The following is a 24,684-nucleotide window of genomic DNA, read 5'->3' as shown; positions in this document are numbered from 1 at the left end:
GGGGCAGGGGGCGGGGTTTCGATTTCTTCTCTCTTTTTGTGTTTCAGTTTCTTGCCCAGGGCACAGAGCTCAGACGTGGAGGGTGGAAGAGGTGGGCTGGGGTCCAGTCCACTCTGGGAGTTCCTATGGGATAATTTTTTTTTTAAAGCCATAGCATCTTTTTTTCTTTTCTTTTTTTTTAATTTATTTCTCTCCCCTTCCCCAACCCACCCCCCACCCCCCGTTGTCTCATCTGCTCTCTGTGTCCATTCGCTGTGTGTTCGTCTGTGTCTGCTTGCATTCTTGTCAGTGGCACCTGGAATCTGTGTCCCATTTTGTTGCATCATCTTGCTGCATCAGCGCTCCATGTGTGCAGTGCACTTTTTTCCCACACTGGGCAGCCCTCCTTACAGGGCACACTCCTTGCGTGTGGGGCTCCTCTATGCAGGGGACACCCCTGCATGGCACAGCACTCCTTGTGTGCATTAGCACTGCGCATGGGCTAGCTCCAACACAGGTCAAGGAGGCCCGGGGTTTGAACCCTGGACCTCCCATGTGGTAGGCGGATGCTCTATCAATTGAACCAAGACCGCTTCCCTCTATGGGATATTTATGGCTGTGAGGCATCCCCCTGAGAGATGCCAGGGGCCCCCTCGCTGGTGGGTCCACACTGGCCGTTGCCGCCCTGCTGTGCTCAGGGAAGAGCCTCATGGGTTGCATGCTGGGTGGCCGGAGCTCCTCCCCGCGGGGCCCGGAGGCTCCAGTTGCCTTTGGGGGCCCTGTGGGCTTCTGTCCAGGCTGCACAAGCCTTGGGAACAACCGACATAGCCCCTCGCCAGGCACCTTGCGCAGAAGCCCAGGCGTGGCAATTCGTGGGGTTCTGATTCGGCAGGTCGGGGCAGGGCCAGGAATCTGCATTTGACTAGCACCCCGCTGAGTCCAGTGAATGGCCTTTGGCCGCGCCAGGGAGGGCAGGAGCAGTCGGTGCCTGCAAAGGCAGGAGGTGCGGTTGCACAGCAAGGTGCCTGGGCGGTGGGGAGGGGGCTTGCGGTGCCAGGTGGGTGGTGGGCTGCGCCCTTTGTGCACAGTGAGGCCTCAAAGCCCCGGTGACAGGCGAGGGGTTCCGCCTGCCTTCGGCAGGAGACCGCCGCAGCGCGGAGGCCAGGCCATTTGCTCACAGCCGCACGTCTGGCCTGAGCCCGGGAACCGGCCTTTCTGGCTGGCCGTGCAGTGCCCACTGACCATCACCTTTGTCCCCTGGAGAGGGTAGGGAGCGCTGTCCTGCTCGGATGTGCGGGCCTGGCCTGGCGTCCCTGGGGCATCAGGCTTGGAAGGTTGGGTTTCGATCTGGGAAAGGGGCGTCGGGGGCTCTGTGTCCACCAGCCTGTGTCCAGCGCCTCCATGGGCTTCTCCCGTGACCGCATTTCCTGCCATCATGGGGCCATGAGGCAGAGGCTTAGGAATCCAGGTCTCCACTATTTTGGTTTTGGCCTTAGCGGTTTCTGGAAACCCGGTATCGTTTCATCAGCGTCCAGGTGCATTGCCAGATTCCCTCGCTTATCCCTCTGGCCATCCCAGCTGGCAGGGCCCATCTCGTTCCAGAGTTGCAGAGGGGAAACTGAGCCCCAGAGAGAGCTGAACCTGGGGCTTCTGACCCAGCCCCTGCCCCCAAAGGCCAGCTTTCCTGGTGCCACTGCCCCCCGCGCCCCCCACCCGCCCCTTCCCTGCCCCCCTCCTGCCCACTCTGACCTCGGTCCCCCGGGCCAGGCCACTGTCCTGCTCCCCAGAGCTGGCGAGCTCGGAGGGGCTCGGCTCCTGGGGCGGCCCAGGGTGGGGCTTGCGTCCCTGCGCCAGCTGGGTGGGCTCACCCACGCGCGCCGCCCCTTCACCTTCAGGAGGCCCTTGGGCAGGAACGGCGTCCGGCCTCTGGTGAGCGCTGGCTATGCACGTCAGGTTTTTCAGCAGATTTTCGTTGTGGTCCTACTGTGTGCCCGGCAGTGGGGCTACCTCCAGCTATGAATGCACAGGCTCTCGAGCCCTGCGATGGCATCGCCGGCCCCCAGCCCGCTCCCTTACCCGTCAGGGTCCGCACGTAGCGAGGGAACCCTGTGGCACCTTCATAGCTGCCCGCCCCTGCCCAGCTCCTCCCGTGTTCTGGACAAAGTCCCCGGAAGTCCTCTGCAAAACATGAGTCCTGCGCAGAGCAGAAATCCTCGCCGAGGCCCCCGGGCAGGCCTGGGGCGGGCTGGGCAGGCCGCGGCATTTATAACCTCCCACCCTCCACCTTCAGCTGAGGATCCAGTGGAGAAAAAAACAGAGGGAGCCTGCGCCTGGCTGCTGGGAAAGCGTCACCTGCGAGGTGGCAGGCTCGGCCCTGGGATCGGGAAGCCTTTGAGGTGTTGCGCTGCTCTGGGAAGGACAGGGGTGCAGCCAGGTCCCTGCGGGGGGAGAGGCACCTGCTGCAGAGAGCCTGGGAGGCATCCCTAGGGGCCCTTGGCAGGGTGCGGTGCCGTCCTGGGGGCTGGTGACCGTGGACGGTGCCGGGAGGGCCCAGGGGTGGGGGTTCCAGGGAGGGCATGGATCTGGAGGGCAGGCGGCAGGTCCTGGCACGCGGACGTGGTGGGAGTGGGGGTGGCAGAAGGGCGGGGGTCTGCAGAGGGGGCTCTGGGCTGCACGGTTGACGCTGGACGTCTAGGCTGTCCGAGAAGGGGCAGGTCAGACCCCGGTGCACGCCCCTCGAGGTGGTAACCGACCAGCGCAGGGGGCTGCCCCTTTAGGAGGACATGCTCTGGCCTCCGGCCAGTCGGATGTGCCCTGCTTCCTCGTGACCGCGCTTCCTGCTCTCAGAAGCCGTGAACCTGAGACCACCAGCCTGCGGAAAGCTAAAGCAGGACCTTGACCTGGGGGCGCCGGGCGGTGCAGAGGCCGTGGAGCCTCAGGTGCCTGTGACGGGCTCGTTCCCTGCATGGAGGGGCCTTGTTGGGGCCCAGAAGGCGAAGCCAAGGACTAGAGGGTCCCGGGGAGGCCTGTGGCCGAGGGCACCCGGCCAGGGGCTCTGTGCCTGTCACCCAGCGAGCCTCGGGGCAGCTGCAGGTTTTACTCGGTTTTCCGGGGCAGGAGGACAGGGCACAGGGTGCCGAGGCGGCGCTCCTGCAGCTGCGCCGGGGACGAGGGAGCCGGGCCTGAGCTGGCACGCCTCCAGGCCTGGGGCCTCCCACTCGGCCACAGCTCAGCGCCACCCGGCTGCTCGCACGGGAAGGGGTCTGGGCATGCCTGGGCTCTGGGGTGTGTGTGTCTGTGCACGTGGGTGCACTTGTGGATGAGCTCTGCATGTGTGTGTACCTGCATGTGTGCAGGGCTGGGTGCACAGGCCTGTACATGTGTGTCCACGTGCGGGTGCCTGTGTCTATCTGTGCATGTGCATATCTGTGTGTCTCCTACAGGCCCTTGCTGTGGCCTCTTCGTTTTTTATTTTTTTGTCTTTATTTTTTTAATATTACATTAAAAAAATATGAGGTCCCCATATAACCCCCACCCCCCTCAACCCACTCGTCCCCCCATAACAACAATCTCCTCCATCATCATGAGACAGTCATTGCATCTCTGAATACATCTCTGAGCACCGCTGCACCTCATGGTCAATGGTCCTCACCATTGCCACACTCTCCCACAGTCCACCCAGTGGGCCATGGGAAGACTTACAATGTCCAGTAACTGTCCCTGCAGCACCACCCAGGACAACTCCAAGTCCCGAAAATGACCCCACATCTCCTCTCTTCCCACTCCCTACCCCCAGCAGCCACTATGGCCACTTTCTGCACACCAATGCCACATTTTCTTCGATTACTAATCACAATAGTTCATGAATAGGATATCAGTAAGTCCACTCTAATCCATACTCTATTCCTCCATCCTGTGGACCTTAGAATGGTTGTGTCCACTCCATATCTATATCAAGAGGGGGCTTAGATTCCAGATGGGGGCTGGATGCAATTCTCCTGCTTTCAGTTGCAGGTAGTCTTGGCTTCCTGGTGTGGTGGTTGACCTTCACCTCCATGTTAGATGAGTGGGGTAAGTCCAATAAGCCAGAGTGTAGGAGTTGCAAGTCTATTGAGGCTCAGGGCCTGGCTATCACATGGTCAGTCCAGAGATTCAGGTCCCCTGAGTATACATTAAACCCCAGCACCAACTACAGTTCCAGTAAAAGTAAAAGGAGAGACTTGTGGACAAAGATCACATCTAAGTCCAGCTCCATCACACAGAAACACAAACTCCAAAGTAGGGCCAACTGAGATGGCACTGAACTCCATCTGCCATGACCATAGAACCTGTGGGTCTCTGTAGCCCTCAGGAGAACCAATACCTGGGGTTGTATCTACTTTATCTGTCTCTGGGACTCTTCAGGTGTGCATAAGGGCAACCCCTCTGATAACCTCCCAGCTCTTTTTGGAGACTCATAGCCATATAAACTCATTTGTCCTTTCCATTTCTCCCTTTTCTTCAGGTCAAAAAGCATTTTTAACTCCTGGTATTATATGTAGACTGAGATATTCTGCTGTCTGAGTTGACCCTTTTATTCAAGGTCTTTTTCTAGTTACATCATCAGCTGATACTTGGTAGTAATCCCTCGGCGCCAGGGAGGCTTATCCCTGGGAGTTATGTCCCACGCTGGGGGGAAGGCAACACATTTACATGCTGAGTTTGGCTTCAAGACTGGCCACATTTGAGCAACATGGAGGCTCTCAGGAGGTAACTCTTAGGCACCCTGCAGCTCTAGGCCTTGTTCTTATTTCAGGTGCACAGGCTCACAAGCATAGTCGTATCAAGGGCTCATTGTTGGACCTTCCTTCTTTTTTGGTCTTTGCCATTGGACTTGGGGGATTGTTGCTGTTCCTTTAGGGACTGTGATAGAGCTCCCCTGGCTACGAACTCAGCACTCCCTCAGTTGTCATTTTTAACTGTAACCACTATGAAAATATCCAAACATTTTTATGTACCCTGGATATATGCCCTGTAGGACTCCCTGCCAACCATGTGTCCCCTGTCAATAACATCCCACACCAGTATTCCTCCCCTGCCATTGTTGAACCTCTCTGTGATCCAAAACTTCTTCAAAAATGAAGCCCAATACATTGCCGAGTTTCCATTAATAGTAAAATGGAATATAGTGATGAGTTTAAAGGTCAGATATAGAATACATATTAATTTAGAAAAATTAAGGTAAAAATAAATTGGCATATCAAAAAATTAAAAAATGCAAAAGCTTTTTTTTGATGTTTTGCTTTCCATCACTGCAATAAGTGTTGCCCTGTATGCAAATTGGCAAGGCAACTACTTCCATCTTTTCCTCAGTGTCTATGTCCTATCTTTTTCTTTTTTCCCCCCTAATTATTAAGCTTATCTTCATGAAAGTTTTAGATCACAGTAATTCATATATACAATATACAGTATTCCCACATATGAAACATAAAACCCTTTTCCCTTCCACAGCAATAATCTTTTTACATATTCATACTATATTTACTGAAACTGATGTACAGATATTGAGACAATAGCTTTCAAATAACGTAACATTTGGGTTTACATTGTGGTTTATATTTTAGACTATACAATTTTCTAAATTTTCAGTTATCTTATGTTTTCCATTATGATTTACATTTCAGCCTATCAGCCCCTATATATTTTAGGTGTAATTTTACATGTCTTATATCCATCCTTGCGTACTCTTGTGGAACTCTTCTATTGCCCACACTGTTACTTTGGTTCCATCTATTCAACACCTCTTTCCCCCTGCCCTTAGGGCCCACAGTGACAGTCCATCTTCATTGCTTGAAGGGCCATGTTCAGAGGAACTTGCAACAGAGTTGAGGGCTTGACATGGTCAACTGCCCTAATGCACTGGGAGGCTGTGGCCTCTTTAGTGCGAGCCCAACACGGGGTGCTTCCCCCAGCCGAGGATCACTCACACACGATCAGTGTCAGTGGGCGGGTGACTTGGCTCCAATCTGCAACTCCTCATGGCGCCAGGAGGTCGGTGCGGTCATTATCCTTGTATTCTCCAAGGAAACTGAGGCACAGGGAGGCTCGGCGCCCTGTGCTGTCCTGCGCATCAACCAGAACGTGCAATGATTGCATGTATCCTCTTAAAAATAAAGCGGGGCGTGAGCGGGGCTTCCAGGAGTCTTCAATTTATCTTCTTTTCTTTCACTCTCCAGCAAAGCGGGTCAGGCCGCACACACTCAGGCCAAGTGTGTGCATGTGTGAGCATGTGTGCGTGTGTGCAGGAAGTATTTGTGTGCACACAGGGTATGTGCACATGTATGCATGTAAGTGTGCACACAAGGTGTGCAGCTGTGAGTGTATGTGCACACAAGGTGTGCAGGCATGATTGTGAGTGCACACAAGGTGTGCATGCATGTGTGTGTGCACACAGGGCCGGTCAGCTCTAGCAGTCACCCTCTTCAGTCAGAGACTGGTGGCCTTGTCCCAGGCCAGCCCCCACCACTGACGGGACATCCCCAAGATCACTGGCTGCTTGTGTCCCTGCCACCCAGTTGTCCCATCTGGGGAGTTGGCAGAACAGTCCTCGCCCTGACCAACCCCGGGGACCTGAGATGTGGGAACCCAGGGACTTGGGAAGTGTCCGTGTTTATGGCAGGGGAGGGGCTCCCTCGGGGGTTCTGTGGGACAAAATAATGAGCAGCTGCGTGGGCTGACACGGCTGTGCATACTGGGTCCTTGAGTTCCACTTCTTTGCTGGTAAATAATATTTATTAAGCACTTACCACATGCTAAATGCACAGCAGGTGCATTCCCAAATACCGCTGGCCTAGCCAGTAAAAATCACTGTTCTCCCATTACAGTCCACTGCGCTCCAGCTCCCGGGCCCTGCACCTGCTCAGCACCCAGTGTCCTGACCACTGCAAAGTCCACCCTCCCCGCCGCCCCCTTCTCTCCCTCAACCCTCTGTCCGCCGAGTCCTCTCCCTCCTCCCTCTGTTTGCTGAGTCCTCCCTCTCCTCTCCCTCCTCCCTCTGTTTCACTCAATCCTCCCCCTCCTCCCTCTGTTCGCTGAGTCCTCCCGCCCCTCAGGCAGCTTTTTGGGGAGCAGCCTGGGTGTGACATACAGCACTCCTGCCCAGCGCTGGGTTCTAGCCGTGTCTGCTTGCAGGGGAGCGCACGGCCCAGCTGTGTGGCCGGAGCAGGACAGGGAGGCACCGACCTTCTCTGCTAGAACCAACCTGCTTCTGCTGCTTTTTTGACAAAATGAGCGTCTCTCCACGCAAGCCCCTGGAAGCAGGTTTGTTCACATCAGACCCAAGCCTGCTGAAAGGCTTGGGAAGTCGGAATGAGCTAATTAGCGCAGCCCAGAAGCGCCAGGCGCGGGGCCAGCAGGCAGCCCTTCCCTCGGCTCCGCGCCTCCTTCCCAGCGGGAGCACCCGGGCCTCAGGCCCACCCACACCTCCTGCTTGGACCCTGGGTGACGTGTGTGGGAGTAGCCGGCTTGGTACCACGGATTCGGCTCCCTGGGCGTCCCGAGAGCCGGGACTGCCTGCTTTGTCATCTCTTACTCTCACAGCACCTTTGCGCTGGCTCCTGCCCCGCCCGCTCACACCCCCCCCCCCGAATCACCCTCGTTTCACAGGGGAGGGCGGAGGCCTCGGCGTCAGGCCCCACTCCAAGCCACTCAGACCTCCGTGGACCCCCGGCTCCTGTCATCACGCTGGTGGGACTTCCCAGCAAGGAGAAGAGAACCTAGGCCGGCCTTGACCTGGGCCCTGGGCGAGGGCGGGAGGGGTCTGTGGGGCTGGGCATGGCCGCGTGGGGACAGCGCCCGCGCACAGCTCTGGGACGGGCCGGTGGCCACGGCCGCCCTCGGCTTGAGCTGGAGCGCGGAGCCCCGGGCAGATTGGGCCTGTGCGGACCCAGCTGGGCTCTCCTGGCTCTGCCTGCTCTTCTCAGGCACTCCGAGGTTAATTACCCCTAAAAAAGGCTCTCCGCCCGGAACAGAAGCATGCGTGGCTTGTTTAACTTTCAGTTCGGTTTCACTTCTTTAGAGAATATATAAATTATTACTTCACGTGCTTTCAGTGACTTGCTTGATTTTTAAATTTTCTTCTTCTGCAGACTTCTCAAAATTAGCCAAGTTTTATATTAATTTTCCCTATGGACTTTATTTTAAAATCCACATTTTTGTTTCTGCACATTTGTCCTTTTTTGGGGTGGGTGGGTTATGTATTGAAGTTGGGGGCCTAGGAGGGCAGAGTGGGGGGGAGAGCGGAGACTGATTTGAAAGGGATGGAGGGCGCCGCAGGGGAAGGACAGGCTTCCTCGGTTCCGGGACTAACGGGAAGGTGCTGGCCACCGTGTCCACTCCGTGGGGGTGGCCGAGAGCACGGGCGTGGGATGGAGACCCAGACGGGCCTGACAGGGCCCCCCGCCTTGGGGAGCCGGCTTTGGGCAGGCACAGGGCGCCCCTCACCCACGCGGGATGGGGCCTCGCGAAGGGCCTTCCCTCCCCGGACAGCAGAGGCGTTGAACGTGAGCTATTCCAGCTCTGTTCCTGGCACAGAATACGCTCTCAGCTCTCAATAGATGGTGGCTGTCGTTATCGTGGTTATTATATGTCACCAGTTGTACATCCCCTGCTTCGGGCACTCCGGAGAGAAGCGTCCCCAGCGGTCGCGGCCCCGTGGGAAGGGCGGTGGCCTGTCCTGCCTGGGTGGCCCGGCCTGCCCGCCGCCGGGGAGGACGCCTGTGCCTGCGCGTGTCCGCGTGTCCGCCAGGGGGCGCCCGTGCACCTTCGCGCGCCGCTCCCGCCGGCCGGGGCGCCAGCGAGGGGCTCCAGCCCGGGGGCCTCCGCCTGCGCCCCCTGCACAGGCACCTCTCCGAGGCAAGCCTGCGTGTGCGTGGCCGGCCAGCTCCGGCCAGGCCTCGGGCAGCCCCCAGGTCTGTCTCGGGCTCCATGGCGCGTTGGTGGCGGAGGGACACGGCATGGGTGGCCGCGACCACGCCGCCACCTGCTCAGAGGCCTCGGACCCCGGGCCGCCTCCGGCTGCTGGGCTGGGGTCCCGGTGCGCGGCCGGCCGCAGGAGGCTGCGGCTCCCGGTGGGTGGGTGGCACCAGGCCTGCAACCCGCACCCCGGGAGGAGGCCCGCGGCTTCTGTGGAGTCCCCCAGGTCGGCGGGGGTGGCCTGTGAACACCCACCGCCCACCCCCCTCTGGCCTGGGAGCGGTGGCCGCTGTCCCCCTGAGCGTCTTGGCTCCACCGAGGGGTGCTCTGGTGCCCGCCTGGCGGGGACACCCCACAGGGACAGCAGCCGACGTGTCGTGAGGGCTGCGGGGGCGCAGGCTGCTCGTGAAATGGGGACGACCCTTGTTTTCCATCCCACCTCAGCCTTGAAACAGGAAGGAAGCGGGCCCAGGGAGGTGAAGCCACAGAGCCCCCAGAAGGCGGTGCTGGGGTTTGAGTCCCCGGGGGCTCTCAGTGCACAATGAACCCACCAGGTGGTGGCCCCGAGGGACCTCGGGGAGGGGTTAGCCTGCGTGCCTGGGTGATCCCTGGGTGCCAAGCCCTCTTGATGCCGGCCCTGGGACTCCTACCTACTTGTGGCCTTGCTGAGAAAGGGCTGGAGCTAGGACAGGTGTGGGGAGGGCCCTGAGCTAAGACAGGTGTGGGGAGGGGCCCCTAAGCTAGGACAGGTGTGGAGGGGGGCCCCTGAGCTAGGACAGGTGTGGGGAGGGGCCCTGAGCTAGGACAGGTGTGGGGAGGGGCCGGAGCCAGGACAGGTGTAGAGAGGGGTCCCAGCTAGAACAGGTGTGGGGAGGGGCCTAATCTAGGACAGGTGTGGGGAGGAGCCAGCACTAGGACGGGTGTGGGGAGGGGCCCCTGAACTAGGACAGGTGTGGGGATGTGCTGGAGCTAGGACAGGTGTGGCTGTCCTAGGGGGGGCTTGCGGACCTCCTGGGGAACAGAAGGTGAGGCAGGCCTGTTCCCGGCTATTGGCAGACACGTGTGCTTTGCCAGCTTGAACTCTGAAAAACAAAATTATTTTTAGGCACCTGTTTCTCCCTTAAGACATACACTGAAGGGAAACGGAAAGAGAACACTCAATTCCTTTTGGACATTAATAGAAAAAGCATACGAGGGAATTGCGCTCTCATTAAGTAACCCCGAGACTGTCAGCTTTCCCTCTGGAGAGCACCGCGTGCCAAACCATGAACAGGCAGGTCGGGGAGCCTCGGGGCTGGGGCGGGAAGGGGGGCCGCGGCGCCTGTGGGGTCAGGGCCTGGCCGGGGTGGTGGGACGGGGCCCCGGCTTGCTGCCTGGATTTGTGCACCTGTGAAATCGCCCAGCTGGCGAGGCTCGGCCCAGGGGCCTCCCGTGTTGATGGGAGGAGGGATGGGGAGGGGCGGGCCTCCCTGAGCATGGCGCTTGGTGGCCTCCCGCAGGCCTGCATTTGCCCCCCGCTTCTGCCCCCTCCTGCTCTCCTCCCGTAGTTTTTTCCCTTCTCATTTTCCTCTGTTGCTGGAGCATCGCGACCTCTATTTTACACAAACAGATGGTCTATTTTGTCTTATTTTGTTTGGCCTGTGCAGTGCTTTGAAATTTTTAATTAGACACCAATTAGATCCCACATTTTAAAAAACCTTATTTCCAGCTTTTCTTTAAAAATCAGAAGTTGGGCTGCCCCGAGCAGCAGCTGCTCTTTTAGAAGACCTGGCTCTCCAGTTGGCCACGGTCTGCCCACGGATGGCGTTCCTCTCGCCAGCCCATCTCCCCTTGGAAAGATGCTCATGCGAGACGGAGGGGCATGCAAATTGTAAAGCGTGGGGCATCAGTACAGAACTGTTATTGATGATTTCCGCCATGCCAAGGTCTTAGGGCATATATTCCTGGTTGGGTGTCCATCAGTTACAATCAAAACATTAGAAGATTTTTAGGGGGCAGGATGGAATATCTATGAGTAGGGCTAGCTCTAGGCTGGGCTCAGGTGCAGGGGGCGAGATGATATTTCCCATACCACTTTCTCCCATCTCTCAGATCAGGGACGTTCTCCTCTGTGGGCGGGCTCATTCTCATGGTGGCAAGATGACTGCCGCAGCTCCGGCCATCACACCTTGGAGAGAAAGAGCAAAAGCCTTTGTCCCAGCATCCCATGCAATAGCCTCATTGGCTCAGGGCTTGTCAGGTGACCCACTCAGGGCCCACAAGAGCATCACTCCCCTCTCAGGAACTGAGCATGAGATGTCAAGCTCATCCTTAGCCCGTGGGCTGAGGATGGGGGAGCAGGTGGTATCCCTGAAGAAATCAGGGTTCTACTCTATTGTGAGAAAGGTGACTTGATAGCAGGCAGCTGAAACAACTGATATCTCTTAGAGAGAGAATCGTGAGTGTGAAAAAGTTTGTGAACTGTGAAGTTCTGGATTCCTGGAAGGGACAGCTTCTCCTTTTACAGAAGGGAAAGTCGAGGCTTAGAGAGACCAGGTGGCTTGCCCGAGACCGTGGCTGGTAAGTGGGAGATGGAGCCGGGCACAGGTCTGGGGACACCGCGGCCCTCCTAGGCTCCTCTCACGATACCCAGGAACCTCCTGCCTCTACCCCCGCCCTCCAGGGTCCACGACTCATTTTCCTTCTCGTGTTTGCAGACACCTGGGTTTCTGAATAGTCACATCAAGCTCCCGCAGGGGCTTGAGCGGGACAAAGGCCCATGGAAGGGCGAGTAGAATGTTCGCTGCAGGTTTACGTGGGGAACCCGCGAGAAAGCTGGGGGGCTGGAGGGCGGCCCCAGTGCGCCCCTTCTCAAAGCCACCCTGAGCCGTTCTTTAATGGGGTTTGTGCCGATCTGAATTCCTGCCAGCACAAGAACCTTGTGTGTCCTTCATAAATACTTCATTCTCTCCCAGCAGCCAATTTCCTGATGCCCAAATGCTTGCGTGGTCCTCCCCGTTGCTGGCAGGGCAGTGTCGGTGCCCAGCTGGGCAGCTGTGGCCTGGAGGGGCGCTCCCCGGCCAGCCCCGCCCTGCACCTGGTGATGCCCGCACTTGGGGCTCCCAGAGCTGCCGGCCTCCCTGCGAGGGTAGGCATGGGCTGGCTGCACCTGGCTGTGAACGGGAGAGAAGAGGAGGCCCCCAAGGGGCAGCCAGGCTGTGAGGCCAGGTCTCCTGGTGCCTTGCCATTGCACAGCCTCCCCGTGAGCGGGAATTCAAAGCCGGCTCAACCACCGCTGGTGCAGAGGTCAGGGCAGGCTTCAGGGAGCGGCGCTGCTTGAGTGGACCTTGAAAGTGAGTGGGATTTGGCCACATGTGAAAGGGGTCAAGGTCGGGCAACCCCAAGTGGAAGGAAAGGAAGGAGCAAAGGCCCAGAGGCAAGCAGGAAAGTGGAGGCATTGTTTTCTGCCCGCTGGGGCTTTTTGCTGCTCCCTGAATATGCTCCACAAGGAGGGAAGCTTTGCAAACTGTGAAATTCTGTGTAAACCGGGAAAGGTCCTTTACAGACAGGTGTTGACCAGCCTACATTGCCAGAAATAGGAGGGAGCCACAGACAGTTCTTGAGCACTGGAGTGTCAGGTCGGGGCTGGTCTTCATTCCATCCTGCCGCTGTCTGCCTGGGCCCTGGGTCCTGCTGGCAACCCCATGGGCAGCAAAAGTCCAGCCCCCGAGGCTTTGAGGGGCATCTCAAACCCAAGCGGAGAGAGCAGCCAGAGTACCTGCTCACTTCTGCTCTCCCTGCACCCCTGGCCATCCGTCTTGGAGGCAACAGCGCCTTCCGTGGCTGCCCTGTGCCCAGCCTCGGCCCCACCGGAGAACTTCCCATTGAACAAATGGGGCGACTGGGCACTGTGTTTGGGCTCTCCCCAGCGTGTCCCGCCAGGAACCCTGGTCTGCTCCTGTGTTCTCTGATTCTCTAGCAGCTGGTGCAGAAGCTAGCGTGGAGCAGCTCCAGGCGGTGCGGGTGGCGCCCCCTGATGTGGGCACTACCTCCTGGCGTGGGACTGAGGAGCCTTATCTAGTGCCAGAGGTGTGTCCTGAGCACCTCTCCATGTCAGTCCCAGCACCAGGCTCTGGGAACCGATGAGCAACTTGACCCAGAGCCGCTCAGCTCCCTCTTGGCATGGCCCAGGTATGCTGTGGTGCTCAGCGAACACTGCCAGATGGAAGGTGGGGTGGGGCCTGGGTGCTCAGCAAACACTGCTGGAAGAAATGTGGGGGTGGGGCCTGGGTGCTGGCCCCTTGAGGCAATGAGCAGCACCTTGGGCAAGCAGGGGCACCCTGAAGGCCGCATGCTGGGACATTCACTCAGAGTTAGAGCAGGGAGGGGCAGGTGCAGCCTGCGTGGCTGAGCTGTGTGTGCTGCGCTCCTTGGTGGGTCTTTGGGTCTTTGCTTTCCCCGCCTGGCGGGGCTCTGGGCTGTGATCGTGCAGGACACCCGGGTGCTGGGCCGGAAGCCCCAGGTGCTGGTGCCCGGGTGACACCCTCATTCTCGCAGAATGGCTGCGAGGTGTGCGATCTCGTCTTTCCACCATGTGTTCCACACGTCTTAAGGGAAATGAGGGCCTTCCCTGAGGTCACGTGGCCAATATCCCTACAGCCCAGAGGTGCCAGCTGGGGCTCCCTGGTGTCAAATGTCTCTTCTTTCCCCTCCCAGACCACTCGGACGTCAATTTTAGAAGTCTCTTGGCCCAAAAAAGATGAGTTATTCATTTACGATGATGAAAGGATGAAAGTCTGTGGTCCCAGATCGTTTACCTGAACATGAAGGGTGGGCTAGACCGACTCTGCCTTCCAGGGCCCCTGGGTTCCCGAGAAGTAGCCTCTGCAGCACCCAGAGGTCGGGGAGCTCCCTGCTCCCAGGAGCTCAGCAGGGTGGAGCCTGGGGTCTGAGGGGCAAAGCCAGACGGGGCTGCCGCTCGTGAGCCACAGGGCTCGTCCTTGCAGGTGGGTGGGAGGCAGCCAAGGAGAAGAGCCCAGTGCCCCAGCCCGGGGACATCTCACCCCCTCGCCCCCCACCTCTGTCGCGTGCCGGGTTGTACCAGCTCCAGCGTGGAATGGCCGGAGCCTCTGGGAGATTCTGCAGAGAGGAAAAGTTCTGTGGACTCCCTCGTGCCCAGCACAGTCCCCTGTGCATAGTCAGTGCTCCGGAAATGTCTGAACGAATAAGCATGAAAAGACAAACGGGCGTGACTCCCAGCCCAGGGAGGCTAGGAGGCATTCATCCATCCGAAGGTGGGAAAACCACATGCACTCTCCTTTAGGACCTGAGTTGTTGCACAGGGTGGGTGGGAGCCCCAAGGAGGCGTGCCTCGCTCTCCCCTTCTCTGTCTGGCAAATGTGTATCTTGTATGTTCTCTAATGACTATCTTGCACATGTAACTTGTGGGCGTTTTGCATGCTTTTGAAATATAAATATGTAAGAAAGCCCCTGCAGCATTTACTAAGTATGGTATACGCATCTGGTGACTATGGTATATGCATCTGGTATACTGCATGCATGTGTATACTGCATAAACAAAATTTGTTAGTGAGTGTGGGGGTCCTGTGGGTATACTGTATATGCCTGCTGTGTGCTAGTCCATATACACTGTGTGTGTCCTGTGCCTACATGTCCCATGCACACATGCAGTTATTGTATACGACATACACATGTTCATGAAGTTTCAAGCATAAACTTTGTGTGTTCTGTGGTCTCCTTAGAAGCCATGTAATTTGTGTCCCGTGCAGCTGTTCTGTGGATGCTCCATTTGTGCACTTGGTAGTTGTGGATCTGTGCTGCCCCAGGGCTCCATTCTAAAGGCATATGGTGAGCAGACCCAGTGGGAACACGCGCGGTGTGTGTACCGTTAGGGCCTTTGCAGGAGACAGCACCCTCCTCTCGAGTAACCAGTCAATAAGCTACAAACTTTCTTGAAAGTGAGCAGGGTTTAGGGGAAGCAGCAGTGGAAGGCATGTACCCCAGGACTTCCGGCAGTGGAGAGCTGGTGCACACCCAGGGCACAGTCACTGGAGCTTGCAGAGCTGCTTGTGGAGAGCCAGCTACCAGGAGCTGTGGCTTTCAGTAGAGAAATGGGGCCGACTTCCAGGGACCTCATCCTCCCCTCTTCTCATCTTCTGCTGGGACTAGCCATTGGGTGAGCCCAACTGGAAACCAGAGGGCAAACGACCACTGTGACGTAGCTCAGGAAGGCTAGCCTCCAGGGGACAGGGCAGGGGGAGGTAGGCAAGAGGGGATGTAGATGGGCAGATTAAAGCTACCCACAGCTGCCTTTGTCCTGGCAGGCATTGCAAGTTGCAGCCACTTGTCTCTCACTTTAGAGGGAATAGCCCCTTGCCCCAGACCACCGGACCACTGAATTTTCCCTGGGAACTTCACTGGTGTTGGAAGCCCCTGAATATTGGTGGCGATCGTCTCCTACACTCCCTCACGCATGTCTTACTAACGAAGCTGGATGTCACCAATGTCATGGCCCAGCGAGATGTACTGTGGGATGTCAAAATGATCAAGTTCCTCCATGCTGTGGTGTGAGAAACAGCAGGAGAATTGAAAGAAGCTGACGTGGGACATTAAAGGCACATGTCCAGGCCACATTCAGGCCAACTGCTTTGGATTGTCTTTGAAATGGGGGGAGAGGGAGCCCCTGGCACCTGGTGTGCAGTTTTTGACCCAGAAAATGCTGTGTTGATTTCCTGTCACATCTAATGCTGCTAGTGGCACCACCTTATTAAGCTCCAAACATCTACCGTTACTCTCCCACATCCACCTGGCAGGTGCATCAGCTACACAGGTGAGCTAAAGGAGGATGGAGTGGGATTCTTTTACATTTACCTGCCTGTTTGCCAAGATGTGCGTCATTCTCTCCTGAAGACCCAAGTTTCCCACTGCTGCCATTTCCCTTCAGCCAGAAGAACTTCCTTTATTATTTCCTGTTGTTCAGGTCTGCTGCTAATGAACTCTTGTAGTTTTCTTTATTATGAAAATATATTTATTTTGACTTCATTTTTGAAGGGTATTTTCTGTGGATATAGAATTTTGAGTTAATAGTGTTTTCTTTCGGCTCTTTAACAATGTTATTCCTGTTTCCTGGCCTCTGGTGTTCATGACGAAAAATAAACAGGTTTAAAGTTGTTCCTTGTATAGTTTTTCCTCTGGCTGCTTTCAGGAGTTTCTCTGTTTGGTTTTCAGAAGTTTGCCTAGGATGTGCCTAGGTGTGGTTTTCTTTGTATTTATTCTGCTTTGGGTTTGCTGAGATTCCTGAATCTGTGCATTTATATATTTTACCAAATTTAGTTGATTTGGGCCATTTCTTCAAATTTTTTTCCATCTCATTCTCTTTCCTCTCTTTTTGAGACACAAAGCACATGGAAAGTAGACACCTTGATACTGTCCTCCAGGTCCCTGAGACCTTTTTTCCCTCTCTGTTCTTCATTGGATAGTTTCTGTTGATTTATCTATTACTTTCCTTTTCAGTCTTTCCCTTTCCCCACCCTATCCTTCCTGGAATGACCCCAATTTTGGCATGCCATTTATCCTCTTCTAAGGGCTATGGGGTTTCTGAGGAGCTCATTGCTGCCTGGGGTCACAGGACTGAGGGCAGAGGGAACAAGGACAAGGCCGCCTGGTGGCAAGCATGGGAAGTCACCTCTCCAGCAGGAGCATGGACCCAGGGCAGGTAGGTTGTGGCACATACACCATCAAGGGAGAGACATCACAGGCTGAACCATAAGTGGTGAAGCCCTGGCAGAGAAGTATGGGCTGGAGCAGCCAGAGCAGGCTTCCTGTGGGGAGATGGTGGTCAGGGTGGAGGTGTTGGGAGATGGTGGTCGGAGTGGAGGTGTTGGGAGATGGTGGGGGTCTTGGAAGATGGTGGTCAGGAAGGAGGTTTTGGGAGGTGGGCAGGGTGAAGGTTTTGGGAAGTGGAGGTCAGGATGGAGATCTTGGAAGATGGTAGAGGTCTTGGAAGATGGTGGTCAGGGTGAGGTCTCAGGAGGGGTGGTCAGGGTGGAGGTCTTTGGAGATGGTGGTCAGGGTGGAGGTCTTGGAAGATGGTGGTCAGGGTGAGGTCTCAGGAGGGGTGGTCAGGGTGGAGGTCTTTGGAGATGGTGGTCAGGGTGGAGGTCTTGGAAGATGGTGGTCAGGGTGAGGTCTTAGGAGGTGGTGGCCAGGGTGGAGGTCTTTGGAGATGGTGGTCAGGGTGGAGGTCTTGGAAGATGGTGGTCAGGGTGAGGTCTTAGGAGGTGGTGGCCAGGGTGGAGGTCTTTGGACATGGTGGAGGGAAACCACTGACAGGGCAGGATGTAAGGTGTTAGAAGGCCTGGTTCATTCTGAATTCTCTGTCCAGATACTGTCCACAATCCAACTTTTTCTGGGCATATCAGTCCTAGAATTTGAACTGGAATCAGCTGACCCCCATGTTCTTTCCACCATATTGTGCTGACACCATCCTGGCCCTGACATTTTCACTGTCCAGCTGGATGAAGCTAGCAAATAACTTAACTTTATGGTGCCGTCATCATGACATTGACTATGAGGAAAGAGGCTCAACCATGTGCAGCTGCCATAGGGGATCAATGACGTGACATGCTGTGAAGTGGCACCAGGAGTTTCTGTAGCACTTACACACGGAAGGCATTTAAGGGTTATTTGCTCCCTCTTTCCTGACAAGGCTGCATTCAGACAATGGCATACATTTATTCATGCCTTTATTAAATAAATATATTACCTGCCAGGTATTAATCTAGGTGCTGGGATACAGCAGTGGACAGATAAACTCCTTGTCCTCAGGTGTTTGTGCTCCACCCTGTCTTCACCTCTCTAGGAAGTGTGTGCTTTAAGCTCCTTCTTGGTGGCTGGAAACAGTACTCAAACGCCAGCTCTGAAGACCTCGTTACCTTGCTATTAAATTCAACACAGCTTCCTCGTCGGCGGTGTGGGAATCATTATGCCTGCTTTATAGGATTGTTGTGGGGTTGGGTTGAGGCACCAGATGCACGAGGAGCCAGCACGGTGCCTGGCACACAGTGGCTACCATTCCTTGAATATTCACTCTTAATGTCATTCCAGGGTGGGCATGCTTAATTTTCTCTTTTGGGTGTGGCACTTGGCAACGTTCTTAGATGTGAGCATCATGTTTTTCTTTTTAAAAACTTTTTGTTGCTCTAAGGAGACCATTGAGGGGAGCGGATGTGGCTCAAGTGGTTGAGCGCCTGTGTCCCACTGGGAGGTCCCAGGTTCAGTCCCTGGTACCTCCTAAAAACAAAACACAGCAAGCAAACAAACAAAAAAAACCAACTCGGGAGCTGATGTGGCTCAGTGGTCGAGTGTCAGCTTCACACTTATAAGGTCCGGGGTTCAATTCCAGCCCCAGGGGAGAAAAAAAAGAACACTGAAATGCCTCGAGTCCCCTCCCCACTGAAATGTCCCCCCCTCGACTGAAAACCCCCCAGCCCCTCCCTGCTGACATGCCCCCAGCCCCCTCCCAGCTGACATGCACCCTGGCCCCCTCCCAGCAGACAAGCACCCCAGCCCTTCCCAGTAGACAAGCACCCCGACCTCCTCCCTGCTGACAGGCCCCCAGCCCCTCCCAGCAGACAAGCTCCCCAGCCCCCTCCCCACTGTCATGCCCCCAGCCCCTCCCAGCAGACAAGCACCCAGCCCCCTCCCCGCTGACGTGCCCCCAGCCCCTCCCAGCAGACAAGCACCCCACCCTCCTCCCTGCTGACATGCCCCTAACCCCTCCCAGCAGACAAGCACCCCAGCCCCTCCCAGCAGACAAGCACCCCAGCTCCTCCCAGCAGACAAGCATCCCAGCCCCTCCCAGCAGACAAGCATCCCAGCCCCTCCCCGCCGGCACGCCCCCTGCCCCTCCCCGCTAACGTGCCCCCAGGCCCCCACAGACCTGCGCCCAGCCTCCCGGCCCCTGCAGTGCCCCCCCCCCCCCCCCCCAGCCCGTGGCCTCGCTCACGGCTCTCCGTTCTTCTCTCCCCCGCCTCCAGGCTACGGGCACGCGGCCCCGGGCACCGACGCGGGCAAGGCCTTCTGCATGTTCTACGCGGTGCTCGGCATCCCGCTGACGCTCGTCATGTTCCAGAGCCTGGGCGAGCGGATGAACACGTTCGTGCGCTACCTGCTCAAGCGCATCAAGAAGTGCTGCGGCCTGCGCGACACGGAGGTGTCCATGGAGAACATGGTGACGGTGGGCTTCTTCTCGTGCATGGGGACGCTGTGCATCGGCGCGGCCGCCTTCTCGCAGTGCGAGGAGTGGAGCTTCTTCCACGCCTACTACTACTGCTTCATCACGCTCACCACCATAGGCTTCGGGGACTACGTGGCGCTGCAGACCAAGGGCGCGCTGCAGAAGAAGCCGCTCTACGTGGCCTTCAGCTTCATGTACATCCTGGTGGGCCTCACCGTCATCGGGGCCTTCCTCAACCTCGTGGTCCTCAGGTTCCTGACCATGAACAGCGAGGACGAGCGCCGCGACGCCGAGGAGCGCGCGTCGCTGGCCGGCGCGCACGGCGGCACGGTGGTGCACGTGCCAGAGGAGGCGCCGCGGGGCCGGCCGCGCGCCAAGGCCGACGTCACGGACCTGCAGTCGGTCTGCTCCTGCATGTGCTACCGCGCGCAGGAGTGCGGCCGCCCCGCCGCGCAGCAGAACTCCTTCAGCGCCAAGCTCCACCCGCCCTACTTCCACTCCATCTCCTATAAGATCGAGGAGATCTCGCCAAGCACACTGAAAAACAGCCTCTTCCCGTCCCCCATCAGCTCCGTCTCCCCCGGGCTCCACAGCTTGACCGACCACCACAGGCTGATGCGGCGGCGCAAGTCGGTCTAGGGCGCGGGGACCAGGGACGGGCAAGGCCCCTCGTCGCGTCCGCTGTTCCGTCCGCCCCTCTCGTCTTTCCTTTTGATTTATTACCATCGTCATCTCCCGTTAGTGTGATGATTCGTTTTCTTGGCGTCTTAGTTCATTTCTCTCGCTCCTCCCGTCCCCCCCCCCCCCCCCCCCCCCGCCGCCTCCAGCGAGACAGAGCCGCCAAAGGGGAAATCGAGGCCCGTCCTCCTCTGAAACTCGCACCTGAGCATGAAGCATGGATTTCTTCCTTCCTTCCCAGCAAAAGTATGCCTTACATTTCGGCCCCCGACCTGCCCCCGCGGGGGGCGGCTTTCCCAGGACAGACGTGAGACCGAGATGGAGACGGAGCCCAGCGGAGAGGACGGCGCCCCCGAAGCTGCACCCCTAGCCCAGCCCCTCGGAGCCGCGGCCCTGCCCTCCTCCTCCCTCCCCACCGCGTGGGTGGCTGTGTGTGGTGCGAGTGAGTGTGTGTGCGTGCACGCGCCAGCCCGCACGCGGGCGTGCTTCTGTGCACTGTGTACCGTGGGACAAAATGCAAAGTATCAGGTATTCAGTTTTCTTCTCCATCACACAATTCTGTTAATAGCCTGCTTTCGGCTCCTTCCAAACCAAACGGGAAAACAAAAGCCACGAGGTTTTTGATTTATCATCTTTGCCGAACCAAGCATGTCCCATATGCAGTCTTTATCCCAGATGTGCCATGATCATATTTTTTAAATGCTAGGTTCTAAATTATATTCTCTTTTTTTTTAGGGGATGGGTGGGTGAGAAGACACAGATCATTTTAGCTTGCCAGTTCAAAAAAATTTTTTAAAGCATGCACTTTGTTAAACTGGTATGCATTATCAACACAAGAAGACAAAACTAGCAATGGAATAAATACTCAAAAGCCAATAACAATATTAATTTATTAAAGACATTTTTTATTTTATCATCTCCAGTTCCAATGATTTGCCATGCAACTAGAAGTGTCAGGGGAAACGGGGAAATTGTTGGAACCATAGAGTAGCTATTTTATTATTTCCTCTTATTTATTTGTTGATGATGAAGAGGATGATGACGATGGTGACTTTGTGCAGCGTCTATCTGCATGAATCAGAATTAGAGTTCTAGAATGCTTGGTTGAGAATGAGTATTAATAGGCAGATGTGGTTTCTTTTCCTAACAAAAAAGGACAGGGCATTCCTTGCTAAAAAATATACACGTATATTTCAAGAAGGACTGTCTCTAATTGCATTTGATTTGTAAATAGGGGAACGTTCGTGCTGGTCTCAGGAAGAGTTCAGGGGGCAAGGAGCTGTGTCTTGGCCTGCTGGGAACTCGCCAATCTCAGGGGAGGATTTTGTCTGGGTAGCAGAGAAATTCCTTCCCACTCCCTCTAGGGGCTGATTCCAAAGGGAAGCCCTGCTCATCCCCCAAGGGACACCTGAAGCTGTAGAATGAGGCTCCTCGGAGGTCTTTGGACCTCCAGAGTCACCGAGGGGCTGTCATCCCTGGTCCCCATCCCTCCCATTTCTGAAAACTGCTCACTCTCCCACTCCTTTATCGTGAACTTGGGTGGAATGGGCTTTGGCCATTGGGAATGGGCTGCCTAGACAGAGCATGTCTGCCAGCCTGTCTCGAGGTCCTGGTGAGACCCCTCGGGTGGAGAGACTGCTCTCTAGAAAGTCCTACCTGACTCCTGAAAGCGGGCAACCCAGCGCGCCACCAGTCCCTAGCGTGTGGGCCACTGGCTGGGAACGGAAAGGCCCTGAGTGCCTTGGTCTTGTCTAGCATGTTGACCAGGGCCATGGCCCAGCATGCGGGGCCCTGGGGAGGAGCCTGCGAGCCTCAGCCTCCAGACCAGCGTTGACAGTGATCCTCCAGGTCTTTGCTGATTCGCTCCTGTGTGAGGTTTTGTTTTATGGAATGTCCTTTTTAGGCTCTTATTTCTGCCCAGAGAATAAAAGCAGTAGCTCTTTTATTTTTTTTAATTTGAGAAGATCATTGGCCATGGGGGGGTCCTAGATGTGAAAACACCACTGCAAAGTGCTGAGTGTAGCATGCTCTAGAGGGGACACAGGGTGCCTCGTGGAGCCTGGGGGATCATCTTTGATCTATAAAAGATACTGAGGCCCTGAGAGAACGAGGGATTTGCTAAGCGCCATGGCGCTCGTCCTTGACAGAGCTGAAACTCTAGGAAACAATTGGTATTTCCAAAGTGTTGCCTCTTCTCTCCAGGTGTAAGGACCATAGCATTCAGTTTCTCTCCTTGCAGGATGACCACTGACTTAAGTATCGGAAGCAGCTTGCACTTGTGGTTCTCTAGCCCTCCTATTTCACCTGCCCTGTGCTACAGCCAGGGCCGCCCTCTGAAGGTCAACCACCACCTGCATCTTCTCTTCTGAGGTTAAATATTCTTGTTTGTGCTCAGGGCGTCTGGGGGAGGGAGGCAAACCTTGGTTTGCTTCCCTTGAGATGTCCTTCCCTAATGGCCACCTGTCCCCTGCCATGGCCGCTGGCCCCAGAGTTCTCTGGGTGTAGTCAATGGATGTCTCTCTTGGGGAGATTGAGTCAAGAGACTGGAAGGTTCTTCTCTTGATAAAACGGGCTGGGTCATCTCCATTGAGGTCTGCTGCCTGGGGCCCTGCTGGCCTTTTAATCAGTATTAGAATCCGAGATCCTCAAAGTCGGGAGGGAGCCGGGAGGGGGTCTTTGGCCCCGCGTGCACCCCAGAACCCAGAGCCCCACCTGCTCCTCTCTCTGCCCTTTCTTTCTGGTTACTTCTGCCGCTGTCCGGAGGCCCTTGCAAAGACCCGGTCACTGGGCCTTTTCACCTTCTCGCCCCGCCCTTCCTCCTCTGCCTTGCCCTGCTAAGGTCCCTTTCCACCAGGCGTGTCTAAAACCCCTCCCCAGGTGAGCGTGCCCCGTGGCGAGGAGGCTGCTGAGAGCTGGGCTCTGCTGCCTGCCCTGGAACACGCAGGGCTGGCCCACGTGTCCTCTGGGGGGGGAGTCTAGACATCTACGTGCCGTGCACATCCTTTAGGACACGCCTGCCTCGTTTGACGCTTTCACCTGAGGGATGTCACAGGTGTATCCATGCTCTCTGAGACGGGAGGGCTGGTGGTGTGCCCGTTCAGAGCAGGGCTGGCTGAATGCTCCTGGGAGACCATCCCCTTTCATCCTCATTGCACCCCGGAAGGGGTTTCTGCAGCCGTGGGCCTGTTGGTCTCTTTTTTTAACTCACTTCCCGGGACCCTGCACTAGCTGGGCTCGGATCCATTCCAGAGCTGGGCGGGGATCCGTTCTCCCTGGGGTCGACATTTAAACGCCTTCTCAGAGGCGTCAGCTGCGCCCCTCTGAGCTGGCCGGGTGGGAGGAGGGCACCTGCACCTCGGGTCATGCTGGGGATCGCTTCCAGCCTGGGAAACCCTGGCGGGGTGCCTCCTCCTGCCAGGAGGGGGAGCAGACGGCTGCAGAAGGGTCCTCCTCAGGAGGTGCTTGTTAAAACTCCCCCTTTAAGGGGAAATGGACGACTCCTCGCCCTCCTCTGTTCTCTGTGCTCGGGGCCTTGGCCGGGAGAATGCAACATCTGCATGGTGACCGAGGAGCCCACGGACCAGCCAAAGCAGGCCATTTTTCTCCGCCTCATCCCGATTGGAAGCCTACCATTCCTGATCCCGCTAGCAGGGGAAGCTGGAGGGAAGAGAGCTCTTCCCAGGCATTCGCTGTCTGAGTGCATTGGGGTGGAGCAAATGGTCTGAGGGGGAAAACCACCACCACGGAGGTTTACGGCTCAACTCCTTTGTGCAATATTCTGTTTGAATAATAGGCCCTAATTAAGGCATCCATTCAGGGCATCTGCAGAGGCCCAAGGGCTAGAAAGTGCCAGAATGTGCCCACAGCCTGGGAAGGTTCCAGTGAGGTATGGCTTTGCCGTCACAGGGGACCTGTCGCGTGCTGCATCCCAGGAAGGACAGGTGGCCGGGCTGTGAGATGCACCTGCTGCTTCACTCAGCTCCCACCTGTCCCTGTGCCTCTCTGGGCCTCTGGCTTCCTCACCAGTAAAATGGGGCTGTCTGGGCAGGGTTTAAGGGCATTTGGCACAACAGGGATTCGAGCCACTAAGGCATTTGGCCTGGGATTCTGCACTGGGCACAAGCGAAGGCTGCACCACCAGAACAAAATTAGTTTGGCAGGGGACAGAGGCTGAGACGATGGAGAGGGAGCCAGCGGTAGAGGCACGGGGCGAAGATGCAGCTGAACCGCACAGCCATGGGGTGGCCTGCGCCAAGGCCAGCGCGTCCTGAGGTCCCCAGGGCGCAGGGCACAAACCTTTTGGTGTGGTCCTCTCTTGGCCATACCCTGGTGAAGGCTACTGCTTCAGGGAAAAAAAGAAATTATTCCCACGGCCCCCTCGCCCACCGTGTTTCTTTCTACCCTGTACCAACCAACTGGGAAGAAAACCTGGGGTGCCCCCACCTGACGAGCACCAAGTGCTGGGCAGCCCTCAGCGAGGGGAGAGCAGCCGGGTGGGGGGGCGGTGATGTACAATGAACTTGCGGCATCCTGCCTCGATGGTAGCTGGAAGCCTGGCACGTCTGATGGGGCGAAGTGGAGAAAAGGTAACTCCCGGCAGGCACCTGCTCCTTCCTTGGAAACCGGTCCCCGTCCCCGTGATGAAAACCTGCCATCACACGCGCACCTGCCCGGCACCGAGTGGAGGGCGCCCGGCGCCGCGCACAGCATGGCATCTCCCGGGTCCCAGGACGACGGCGCCGTTTCTGCAGCACGAGGACCCTGCGGTGGGGATGTCGCCAGGGAGCAGCCCCATCTCCTCGTGGGGACACGCCTGGGGGAGGCCCGGCGGCGGCAGG

General features: G+C 56.8%; 1 protein-coding gene across 1 annotated transcript in view; it reads left to right on the top strand.

The window, feature by feature from the left end:
• Positions 1 to 24,207, top strand: part of KCNK9 (potassium two pore domain channel subfamily K member 9) — a 99,543-nt gene extending 75,336 nt beyond the window's left edge. Inside the window, exon 2 of the mRNA XM_058276086.2 lies at positions 18,969 to 24,207. Within this exon, the coding sequence (XP_058132069.1) occupies positions 18,969 to 19,807 (839 nt within the window). The 3' untranslated portion in view covers positions 19,808 to 24,207. The remainder of the gene's footprint in view (positions 1 to 18,968) is intronic.
• The last annotated feature ends 477 nt before the right edge of the window (positions 24,208 to 24,684 follow it).

The sequence above is a fragment of the Dasypus novemcinctus genome, chromosome 14 (assembly GCF_030445035.2).
Source record: "Dasypus novemcinctus isolate mDasNov1 chromosome 14, mDasNov1.1.hap2, whole genome shotgun sequence".
In the NCBI taxonomy this organism is placed as follows: domain Eukaryota; kingdom Metazoa; phylum Chordata; class Mammalia; order Cingulata; family Dasypodidae; genus Dasypus; species Dasypus novemcinctus.
The sequence above is the reverse complement of the archived record's forward strand: the minus strand, read 5'-3'. Positions and strand labels throughout refer to the sequence as shown.